This window comes from Hyaena hyaena, unplaced genomic scaffold (genome assembly GCF_003009895.1).
Source record: "Hyaena hyaena isolate Hyena2069 unplaced genomic scaffold, ASM300989v1 scaffold_181, whole genome shotgun sequence".
NCBI lineage: Eukaryota > Metazoa > Chordata > Mammalia > Carnivora > Hyaenidae > Hyaena > Hyaena hyaena.
The window spans coordinates 2,537,097-2,549,781 of NW_024080813.1; the positions used below are offsets into that span (position 1 = coordinate 2,537,097).

Sequence of the window (12,685 nt, forward strand, 5' to 3'; positions counted from 1 at the left end):
CCAAATAACTACTACTAGCAGAGGCACAAATTTGGAGGCAACAATAATAAGAATAATTTTTAAAAACCCACCAACAATATTCATAGTAACATCTATTAATTGTTTACTATGTGTCAGCAATTATTCTAAGTGCTTTAAATGTATTATCTCAATTATGCCATAATTCAGTGACATAGACATAAATGAGTAAACTGAGTCACTGAGAGAGTAAATAACTTGTTAGTGTCTGAGTGTGTATTCAAACTCACTCCTGACTGGTATCACTATGTTTAAAATTGAGTTTTCAGCATGTTAAATTAAAAGGTTTGTGTTTTATAGAGTTATTCTTTTCACAACTAAAAAAGATACATGAGTAAATATTTTTGGTCTTCTTTTTTCAGGCACTTCCAATGGTATTTTTCAAGAAGACATATCATTCAGCAATGTAGATCTAAAACTTAAAAAAAAATTAACATTAAATCAGTCTTTCTTTCTTTATGGTCTAAGTGAATCGTTTGCAGAGTTTAATGCTGTTAGATGGGCTATTGTTTTAACACAACAATATACCTGACTCCAATATAGATATCGACATTAATATACAACTCAAAGCTAGATTGTAAAAATATACTATGGCAAATATGAGAAGTAAAATGGAGATAAAAGGGCTATGATTTTTTGTCGAACTCAATACATTTTTTTCGTTTAAAAGATTGACAGGCTTGAAATGTATGTTTTCAAAGGCAAAAAGTGATTTTTATTCAATAGGTTGCAAAGTCATGTTAGCAGACAATACTGGCCGCCACCACATCTAGTTCACTCCGGTTCAGCAGTCCTCTGCCCACGTCTGGGTCGGGGGTCTACACAGTGAACTAAAGGTGGCAAGTCTCAAACTAAGGGTCATCTTCCATTTTTCCCAGTCCATCTCAGATTACTGGGGGCTCTTTCACAAACAACAAGAAAGTAAAATGAAAGTCTACCTAAAGCCATTTTCCTCCCGTAGCCCTGATATTCTGCTTTATACTTTTAAAAGCCACTGACACCTATTTGTAAATGCTTAAAGTAACTTCAAATTTTAAGATTTCCCTGTTAGCTTAACTACTTCCCTTGAGAAGTTTACAGCATAAAGAGTTTGCTTTATATTTTTATTTGCATTTACCCAGTAATCAAACTTCCTCACAGAAAAACTTAGTGGACAAGGAGAGTACCCTTGTGTTCCATGGCAAAGAGGGTGGTCGGTGACAGGGCCCGTGGTTGGACAACCTGGCAAGAAAAATCCCACTAGAACACATGTAAGCAAAGGGTAGAAAGAGTTTGCTGCCACGACGTGAAAAGTCTGCTTTGTTGAACTGGGACTCAGCAGAGCTGGCGGCAACCTTGCACAGCACAGCCACAGAGGAGAAAGAGAGCGAAAGACTTGCTGCACCGGGAGCAGGAAACGTGATGCAGGCTTGAGACCCAAATCCCTTCTCAGCAGCGCCTCCCAAAGCCAGCCACCGCTTTCCCTAGGAGAAGGCAACGCGTCCCCAGACCCAGGTTGGCCGCACCCCAGCTCCTTTCTCTTTCCTCCGCAGCTGCACACAGACGAGCACGTGAGGCGGGCAGCGCTTCCCAGCTGTGCCTCAGCTGACCGCCTCCTGATTGGCTGAGACAGACGTGGGCTGGGGTGGGACTGGCCGCCGGCGTCCCTCGCCATTGGCTCTCAGGGAACCCGCCTCCCCCTCAGGTGAGGCGGGCTTGCGTGAGCGCGAGCTGGGTTCCGCGGGCGGGCGCGTCCCCGACACTCTCCTCCCCCCCCCATCCCGCGCGCCCCCGAGCGCGCCTCCGCCCTTGCCCGCCCCCTGCCGCTGCCTCAGCTCCTCAGTGCACAGAGCCTCCTCGTCTGAGGGAACGCGAGGATCGCCCTCGCCGCTGCTTCGTCCAGTGCGTGGGGCCCTGACAAGCTGCCCGAGAGGAGGCTCTTTTGAGCCGGACCTGGACCATTGCGATTGCCGCCTGCTCCTCCTGCCTCCGGTTTTACGAGGGGTTTCCCGCCTTGCACCTCCCACTTCTGGACGTGCCTCCCCTTCTCTCCCCGCGTGTGGAGGGAGCCAGCGCTTAGGCCGGAGCGAGCCTGGGGGCGACCGGCCGTGAAGGCTTCGCGGGGACCGATTCGCCATGGAGGGCGCCGGCGGCGCGAACGACAAGAAAAAGTAAGCCCCTTCCCTCCGCCCGCCGCGTTCTCCGCCGGCGCCCCCGCCCGCCCGCCGCCCCGGGCTCGAGGGCCGGCCTCAGCGCTCCGGAGGGGGCCGCCTTTTTGTTTCTGCCTCTCCTCCCCTCCCCTCTCTCCCCCAGCCTCGCCGGCCGGGCTCCCCCGCTGCCCACGTCGCCATCTTGTCGTGGGGGGTGGGAGACGCCTCGAAAGTGCTTTCAGGGGCCAGGGGCTGAGCCCTGCTGGCCCTCCCCTCCCGGCCGCCCGGGCCTCGCGCCGCCCTCCTGCCAGCCTTGAAAACCCGGCCTGCCTTGTGTGTACCGGGCAGGACTTTCCCCGGCCCGAAAACCCCGGGAAGAGAGACGAGCCGCCGCTCGGTCGCCGCCGTTTGCACCCGAGCTTCCGCTCCTTCCCGCCCCCATTCTCTCCAGTTCCATTGAACACTCGGCCCCGCGGCGGACCCTGCGCGCTGGTCCTGGCTTCCCGGTGGGCTCGCGGCCCAGGGTTTCCCACCCAGGGGCTCGCGTGGTCGGACGCGTCTCACGGTGCGGGGCTCTGGTCGCGGCGGGTGTCTTTGCCTTTGTGCATTAGGGGTTTGTCGCGATGGCCTGAAGATTCAGCTAACTTTAGTTTGCACGTGCAGGTTTTGTTTTGTTTTAATCGTCTTGAAAAACTTGTCTAGTCGGAGTAACGGGAATTTGGCGAAGTAGCAACATTTTAGAGAATATCTCAGTTGGATTCTTGTGTTTATGTTAGCTGTCAAGAGAGCCCAGACGTTATAAATTAATATGTGCCTCATTCATTCTTAAAAGTATCTTAGTGAAAATATAGCGGCTGGCTAAATTTAGGCAAACTATTAATGAGATTGGAAAAAAAAAAGAGAATGTGTTCGCAGCAAATTAAATGCAACATGAAAATGTTGAGAACGGTGTCATTTTCATGAAATTGAAGTATATTAAAGGAAAACCTTCAAGATATATCCGAAGTAATCATTCTGTTAGACCTTAATGCAAGTTTTTACAACACCTTAAAGTTTGAGTCTTAGTGCTACATTTAAGGATTATGAAGTTATAAATGGGACCAGTGGGATTGAGGGTCCCACCCCCACATACCATTTGGTACATGTTTGGTATCTTAACCTTTGTGGAAATCATTTTAAGGAATAGGAGATTTATAGTAAGAGTTGTGGTTAGTAGACTGGCTTTACTTCATAAAGTCCTTCCTCTCTTCAGGGAGAGATTAAGATTAACTTCCCTAATCAGTATTAGCAGAAGATAAACTTGTTTATATGTTCTTGCTATTTTGTAGATACCATTTTGGTCCTTATTTAGTAGAATGATAAATTCTCTTTGTACACCAGAGAAAGCTCTTAGAAAATTCAAAAGGTGAGGAAACAGGCCTAGACTTAATTCCAAGAGTTGTCAGGAATTAATTGCAATTATTTTTGCTGAAATGATTACAATGCTTTTAATGAAATGATGAGGCTGCTATATTATAAACATAAGGCAGATTACCTCTGTGTAGTGCCAATTTTCAATTCTTATTCTGTGCTGAATCATACTTAATATTGTGCATCAAGTTATAGTCCTTTTTTATATGCACTTCTCTCTAACTGCAAATTCTTTGCAGTTTGTCAGTTGAGATTATCACAAGCAGCTTTAATATAAATGAATTAATTAGTTACTGTGCATCACCTCCCAATTCTAAACTAGTTCTTAGATTTTGCTCAGTCCCATCTGTTATTTTCAAAATATTCTCATTGGAAAACTTAGCAAACTTGAATCAGATTGCATCATATTTCTTAATATAAGAGGTTCTTATAACTGAAAAATTAAGTTAAATGCTTAATAAATAGCTACTCAACAACACTTAGTGCTGTTTGTTAAAGATATCTGGTTTTTATACTTTTCTTACTAATTTAGACCTTTTTGAGCAGGTAACTGAGAAATTGAGGGGCAAGGTACTTTCTCCTTACAGTTTTTCCATTTTAATTGTGCTCGAGAGTCCAGCTTAGGAAGACAAATTTGTCTTCTTAAAGAGGTTCTAGAAAACTGAAAAACTGAAGGATTGGAAGAAATCACAACAGAGGATGGATTGGTTATAATAGATTTAACAGGGAATTTTATGATTTCTTATCAGTAGGTAGGGGAGGGGCTGGACTTAATAGGATGTTAATACTGATTTTTAGATTTCAGAGTAGTGTCAAGAGGTTCATTGTTCTCTTTAAGGTGTCAGGCCAGACTCCTTCAGTTTCCAAAAACAGTTAATGGATCATTAAAGTAAAATTTCTGAGAACAGACATTTCTTTCTTTTTTTTAAAATTTTTAAAACATTTATTTCTGAGAGAGAGAGAGACAGCATGAGTAGGGGAGGGTCAGAGAGAGGGAGACACAGAATCTGGAACAAGCTCCAGGCTCTGAGGTGTCAGCACAGAGCCCAACGCGAGGCTCGAACCCGCAAACCGTGAGATCATGACCTGAGCCAAAGTCGGATCTTCAACTGACTGAGACACCCAGGCGCCCCAAGAGCGGACATTTCTTAACTTATTTAACTTTGGCCATTAAAAGTCAAGAAACTCTCTTATTTATTAGTGAACTTTTTTCTTGTCACAATTGTACTTTGATTTTCCTCTTTTTTTTGAGAAGAGCATGCCTGGTAGTTGAGAGCATAGGATCTGGACCTACACACTTCTAGTTAGAGTCCAGTTTTTTCACTTGTTAGCTTTGTGAGGTTGGGCAAGTTACTGAATGCTTCTGAGCCTGTTTCCTCCTTTAGAAATGATGATAGTAGCAACCATTTCAGCGGTTATTGTCAACATTAAATGAGGTAATGTTCACTATATGTCTGGTTTAGAGATGTTGGTAACACTGTATACTCGAAAATGTGCATTACCTGTTAAAGTTCTAGTTTAAACTTCCACAACACTTAAAAACTCCTTTTCGCAAGTGTTTCCAAATATTTCTTTTGTTAGCTCTTCACCCCACCTTCATAGATCTTTTCTAAATCGCCTAAAAATGAAGACTAAATTGGATTTAGAGCTTTTAAAGGGATTCTTTTCCAGTTAAAATAGTATATATCCCTGGGTTATGTTGGTGTGTAGCATCAGTTGTTCTTCTTGAGCATCTGTTCTTCTGTTTACTCTAGGGTTCCTTCTTCACAGTTCCTTACCCCCTGTTTCTTCCCCAAAATAGGCCACTTGTATTTACTCTGGACGTCAGAGACTAGAGTGGTAAACACATATACTAGGCTTAGAATTTATTTCAGCAGGGTATGTGCAAGTAACTTAAAGGTATAAAACGGTTTCTGTCTTGACTCCACAGTTTAGAGTAGTTTCATAAATATTTACCTTTGCTAAACATGATAAGTTGATAAAATACTCCCAGTGAAACATGTGATCCTACATGATAGAAAAACTGTCCTCTGCTTATGAATTTCTCCAGGTAAGACTACAGGCCTCTATCTCAAGACAAGGCTTCAAACTGTATGTTAGTCAGACTTTTGAGGCTTGATTTGTATGAAATCTGTATTAGTGCACTCTTACCTGAACTGTGGTATTTTATTCTTGTGGTCCACTGCAAAGTATTTTGTGCAGTTTGGAGAATGTCCAATCTTTCTACCTGGTGATTTCCATTGCCTTTGCAGCACTAATGGTGTGTGGGCTCAAAGTTAAGATTTTGTGGTTATATTCTGTTGTTGTATATTAAGAATGATCTGTGGGAGGCTGAGGAAGATTAGTCTCAACTGATGTTTTATGAAGAACTCCTCTAACAGTTGATTATGTTTGCTGGTGAAATAATAAACTGTTACCATACGTGTATGTTAAAGATTTGGGTTAGATTACTGTGTTCATGGATATGCCCTCTTAAAATACAATTTTTAAAATTTAGGACTTCTTAAAATACTATATTGCTTAAAAATTTCTTTTACTGTATTCTATTTTTTTATTAAAATTTTTAATGTTTCTTTATATTTAGAGGGAGAATAGGGGAAGGGCAGAGAGAAGGAGGCACAGAATCCAGGCTCCATGCTCTGAACTGTCAGCACAGAGCCTGATGTGGGACTCCAACTCCAGAGCCGTGAGATCATGACCTGAGCCAGAGTTGAGACCCTTACCCGACTGAGCCACCCAGGCACCCCTTAAAATACTATATTCTTATCTAAGACTCTTAACATAAGTCTGTTTATAAGGCAGGAAAAGATAATCAAAATTAAATGTGTTGTTAGATTTGTTTTCTAATGAGTAATTGATTTTTAATTCATAAAAATGTTCTGTTTATATCTTCTTTTTTTTTTTTTTTCTTTTAATGATGGGACTAACTATCCTCTTTGTGGATTTTAGCCAGCCTTCTGCTACTTGTGTATGTGTTGTATGTTTTCTGTCTAACTACAGAGCTAGAAAAATAATTTGAAGCTAAGTCAATCATGTTGCTCAGTATTTTTGGTAAAAGTTTGGCAAGAACTTTTGAAATAACTAGATCTTGGAATTTTAAAAATAATTTTATCCCTCTTTTTTTTTTTGGAGCATCAGGAATTAACTATTTTGTATGCACATTGAGATTTATATTAAAATTCCTGTTTCTGCAATAAAAACTACCAAACCCATATCATTGGCCTGACATGACCTTTTCAGAAGAATGTAATACATAAAATCTAAATTCATAAGAATGAAATTTAAGTGATTTCCTCATGACTCGTTTTTCTATAGCTTTTGAAGTGATTGTAAGGGGTTTTTTAAATCGTGGTTTAATAAAAAAACCCACATAATGTAAAAATTCCCATCTTAAGCATTTCTAAGTATACAGTTCAAGATTAAGTATATTCATGTTGTTGTGTAACCAGAATTTTTTTACCTTGTAAAACTGAAACCGTTAAACATATGTCCTAGTTTCCCCCTCCTAGTTCCTGACAACCATCATTCCACTCTCTGTTTCTATGAATTTGACTACTAAATACCTTTTGTATGTGGAATCATACAGTTTTTGTCTTTTTGTGACTGGTTTATTTCACTTAGCATAATGTCCTCAAGATTTATCCATGTTGTAGGCATGTGTGAAAATGTCCTTATTTTTAAGGCTAATATGTACCACATTTTATCCATCCATTCATCTTTTGGTGGACACTTAGGTTGCTTCCATGTGTTGGTTATTGTGAATAGTGCTGCTATGAACATGGGTGAATATCTCTTCTAGATCTTGTTTTCCATTCTTTTGGATATATCCCCAGAAGTATGTTGCTGGATCATATGGGAACTCTATTTTTAATTTTTAAGGAAATGCCATACTGTTTTCCATAGTGGCTGCATCATTTTACATTCCTACCAACAGTGCACAGGGGTTCCTATTACTCCATATCCTCCTGATGTTTGTTAATTTCCGTTTTTGTGATAATGGCCATTCTAATGGATATGTTGAAGTAGTTGTGTTTTAAGAGTTTGTGTATAATAATCAATTTAAAGTTAACAGAGAACAGTTACCAGGAGAAGTTTTATCAGAAATGAAGCTAAGCTCCTCTAAAATGAGAATTAAGTTTTTCTAGGGACTTACGAAGATTTGATTTGACAGTACATTTTCAGAAAAATACTTGATTAAAATGGTCTGTAAGTGTTCTGTTGTTAATAAATTTCCACTTACTGGTAACTTGTTTTAAAAGATGTTTAAAAATAATTGAAATTACTTATTTTCATAAGAAAATCACCTCCAAGATGATATCATTTAGTTCTGGTGATTTCAACTGCGTTTCTTCATTTTAAAATTTCATTTAGTTATAATATTAAGCAAAGATGATTTCACAGTGTGATTTTAAAAATTTATTGTTTGCAAGTGAGTCAAAAATCTAGTGATGGAACATGACTTATGTGGTTCTTCACCTACTTGTTTTCAAAGTCAACAATATATTTAGGCAAATTAAATGTCTGCTACTTAATATTGCAATTTTCATTCATTTGTAACAATTTCCTGTGCCGCTGCTCTTTTCCTAGTAGTTTGTGAGAATCCGTTTTTTCCAACTGAAAAATACTATGGTAAAAATAAACATAAGGTTTAAAGGCAGTAAGTTTAAGTCTTTAAGAGTTTGGATATATTTCTGTTCTTAATAGATCTTGTAAATTAAGATGCTTAACCAGATTTCTCTAAAGTGACCCTCTCCCCTTTTTTCAGTTATAAAATTGAAACATTTCAATGGGCAAGATCACAAATGGACTAAATTGGAAACTTGTGATGTAAAAGAGAATATTCACACACAGTGAATTCTTAATATTTGAATGAACAAAGAGAAAGAAGCAGAGAAAGATTTTAAGGTTTTTAAAAGGTGTTTTGGGAAGTCATTATTGTCCTTTCTTCCATGTCTTATTTTTGCAGGAATTTTTCTTATGCTTGGAAATGTCTTGGGCTACTTTAGAACTTTCTTGAATCTTGAAGTTTAATTTTTTTGGTCCTTTCAAAAATATTTATAGTATCTGTTAGAACCAGGCTAAAAAATATTTTGTTAGTAAATACAGCTATGTCATATGTATTTGGCCTTGAAAGTAACCCAGAACCCTATTTTGAGGTATGTTAAAAGTTAGTGCTTGCCAATTCTATATATTCAGAGCACTGAGTAAAAAAAGTTCACAAAAAGAGGCATATGTATATGGCTGCAGAAAATTAGCTAGTTAAATGTATGGAAAGTATCTTTATCTTGTTTTATCTTTAGCCAATGCTTCTTAAGTCTGTTCTAAACTTTCAGAAAGTTTGGACCAGTTTATAGTCTCCAGCAGTGTTGGAGAATGCCACTTTCTTATACTTGGTCATCATGAAAGTTTGCTTCAAGTATGAAATACTTGAAGTTTGTAAGTGTATTGGGATGCTTTTTATTGCAGTGAAGCTAGTTTAAGGGGGTAAGGCAGTTACTGGCTTACACATGACGAGACATAACACAAACTAGTTTAAAGGGGTTAGGCAGTTATTGGCTTACACGGTCTAGTTTTGGTTGAAAGAACAATTAAATCCAGAGTCTCAAGTGATGTCCTCAGAGTGTAATTCCTGACTTTCTTTAGAATATTACTTGGCTTATATATCTATGCCCTATATGCATGTTGCCCTCATTCTGCCACTGACGTATGCATGTCATCCATACCGTATCTGTATGGTATGAAATCTGGCACCTAGCATTCTCATGCCAGCATTTATAGAGTTTGTGATTTAAATGAAAAGAAGCTGGCTCTCTCTTCTAGGATCCGTATATCCGTCTCCTGGATAAAGGCCAATTTGCCTTGTGTGGACTATTCATTTTTAACCATGTCAGTGGGGTTCCCTGATTACAGGAGTCAAAAGGTCTTATTATAGTAAAGTATTTAATTTTCATGTTGTAGATTATTATCTCCTTATCTAGGACTCTTGGTCATTGCTGGTATTGTAACGAAGGGGCTATAAGTTTTTGTTGCAAATCATCTGAACTCATATTCTACAGAGTTTTCTACCAATCACAACTGTTCTTGCTGTGCCTTTTGGGAAGCTTAGAGTCTCTTCTGTGGATTAGGGTTTTCATTTCAGTTTCTTAAGAAAGAGGTAGAATGACTAATGGCTAAGAAGGCTCCAGAGGCTGGCTGCTTGCTTTGACATTTATTAGCATTTGATCTTGTACAAGTTGCTTTACCTCTGTAGATCTCACTTTCTTCATCTATAAATTAGGATAAGAATATTTGCCTTTTAGGATTGTTGTGAGGATAAAAAAGCTATGGACGCATTCTTTGCACAAAGTAGGGGCTTAATAAACTAGAAACTATCATTAGGTTTCTATTATAATTACTACGTTTTTTGTTGTTTTTTTTTTTCAGAAGAGTTTCACTCCCTTGAAGTCTCATATTTAGAATCACTCAAGCCTTCTTTGGGACAATCTGAGAAAGGATGGTATCCTTTGGGGCACACCATTAGTGAACTTGTAATAGTAGTAGAATATTAGTGATGCTTTTCCTATACATTTGTTTCTTTTTTCTTCTTGAGTGCCTGGCCTTTGCAGATTAAATGAAGATTTTGTGTGTGTGTGCATGCGTGCAGATGTGCTATTTTAAAGTAATTTTTCTGGCATGCCTGGTGGCTCAGTTGGCTAAGTGTCCCAATTCCTGGTTTTGGCTCAGGTCATGATCTCACTGTTCATGAGTTCAAGCCCGGTGTTGGGCTTTGCGCTGACAGTGTGGTGCCTGCTTGGGATTCATTCTCTCTGTTTCTCTCTCTCTCTCTACCTCCCTCCCCCTCTCCCCCTCCCCAGCTCATGCTAGCTGTCGCTATCTCTCAAAATAAATAAATAAAACTTAAAAAAACATTTTAAAGTAATCATTTTTCATAGTGATAATGGTAAAGGAAAAAATATTCTCAAGGCTCTTTATTTGGCTGTTACAGGATGGCAAATTAAGAAAGTCTACTGTTCCATGCTCTTTGGGTGTCAGGAATTAATTAAATGTTTTTTGATCTGTTTGCAGAGGAGAGTTGGAAATTGCTTGCCTTTGCAGATAACATAGCTAAAATATTTAAATGTGTTATATGTCAAACTGGTAGTCAAAGCCTTCACTGTGAATCGAGGAAGGAGTATATTTCCCGGGTAATGTGAACAAGTTGATTTATTTCAGTGGTTCAAAAAATTTTTTTTCAACCCAAGACCATTACTCCAGCACCTAACCACTTGGCCTGTAACAGATTATTGTGTATTCATTTGTTCAGTAGATATCTGTGCATCTAATTTTTAAGCAGAGTATTGAATTGTTGATGGCTCAGGCCACAATTGAGTAATTAGTTTTTGATGTTGATATATCTATTATGTATTGCATCTCTTGTTTTTTAGTATAGTGATTCCAAGTTTGGGGTTCTTGCAAAATATAGATTTCAGTTTTGTTATTACCATTATCACGGAATCGTCTTTTATAATTGTGTTTACTTACTTGGCTAGTCTGCTTTGAGAATTTTGACATACACAAAAGCACTCTCATAAAATAGTCTGTGTATTTTTGGCAGCTTTAAATGTTAGAAAGTTCTTTTGTTCAGTATTTCTTGACACTGACTGATTTTTAGATCTCTTTTGGAGCAAATAATCCCTGTGAAGTTCACTTTGAGATGTGCTGAGTGTGCACATTAAAAAATGTAACTATTCCTTTTAGTGATCATTTGGTACCGATTGGATCATAAACAAATGCAACCTCAAACACTGAAGGTTCGTGGCAAGAATATAGACCTATGTAGAGATCATTTAGATGATACAGAATATGCTTTTTTCCCCCCTTACATTGACACCAGAATGGGAACACAATTTAAAAATTCTTGAAGTTTACTTTCAATACTGCTTAACTTTGTTGAGCAAAACCCTGCCATCTTTTGACTCCCATGTGTTACTCTCTGCATTTGAAAAAAAAATCACCTAGTCTTGGCTTCTGTATGACATCCTTTTCAAATACCTGAAGATAGTTATTTCTGTTCTAAGTAAAACTATCCCCAGAGTTCTTTAATCTTTCATTTTAAAAATTATTACTGAGCATCTGATTTGTGGAAAGGCATAGGCTATATTAAATATGGGGGCTTCAGTCTCCGGTGGAATCTGAGCCCTGTCACTTACTAATAGTGTTACTTTAAATAGATAAGGAAACAGAATCAGAGGGTTCATTGGGAAAATTTATTGGATAACATTGGATAGGATGGATTAATGTAAGTGGAGGGCCAAGACATTTGCTTAGGAGAGCTTTTTCTTTGTCATTGTTTCCAGGATCTTCACTATGGTCAGGGTTTAGAACTAAATAAGAAAAATCTTCAGCTTGTGATTTCTGTGTGTATACTTTTATTCCAATACATGTGAATTTTTTTATTGTTTAAGTATTTATTATAACTTACATATCTTCTGTTATATTTAAGCATATAATTAAGGACACACTCTTCTGAATACATACAAGCATATGTAGTGTCATTGACCTTCTTTAAGTTCCAGTTCTATTACTATCGAAAAGCATATACTAAGAAAAACAAAAACATTTATAAGCTGAGGTGGCTAACACACAAAGGGAGAAGAGTGATAGAGGAAGTGATGTGCTTTGGGGAAAGCCATTAACATATGGCTGTTACTTATGGACAGTGATTCTCAATCCCTTTACGTTTGTGGCATTCATAAAAAGATTTAAAGGTGAATTTTAAAAATTGTTTAAAAGGTTTGAAAAAATAATTTTGTAGTTATTATGTTTTTCATTTGGTCATCTTTGAAGCCTAATTGTGCTCTTCTAGTTTACTCACTTGTCACTGTGCTATTCCATTAGCTTCTTATTCCTACAGTTGTGCCTCATTCTACACAGTACCGCCCAACCCACTCAATGCAGTGTTCTGCCTGACAAACATAGTTGCCTAGTACATTTATGTAATTGCAGCTGAAAATAAATTTTTCTTAATTTTCAAAAATTGCTGGCTAACCTGTTAAATCTCTACTATAAGACCTGTTGGTGGTTCACACATTTCTGTGTCTTAAGAATCACTTAGGTGTTGGGGCGCCTGGGTGGCTTAGTCGGTTAAG

The 12,685-nt window shown here is 38.6% G+C and overlaps 1 protein-coding gene across 1 annotated transcript in view; it reads left to right on the forward strand.

The window, feature by feature from the left end:
- Positions 1-1,815: 1,815 nt before the first annotated feature.
- The window catches only part of HIF1A (hypoxia inducible factor 1 subunit alpha), a 44,434-nt gene continuing 33,564 nt past the window's right edge, over positions 1,816-12,685 (forward strand). The window contains exon 1 of the mRNA XM_039240764.1: positions 1,816-2,168. Coding sequence (XP_039096695.1) covers positions 2,134-2,168 — 35 coding nt within the window. The 5' untranslated portion in view covers positions 1,816-2,133. The remainder of the gene's footprint in view (positions 2,169-12,685) is intronic.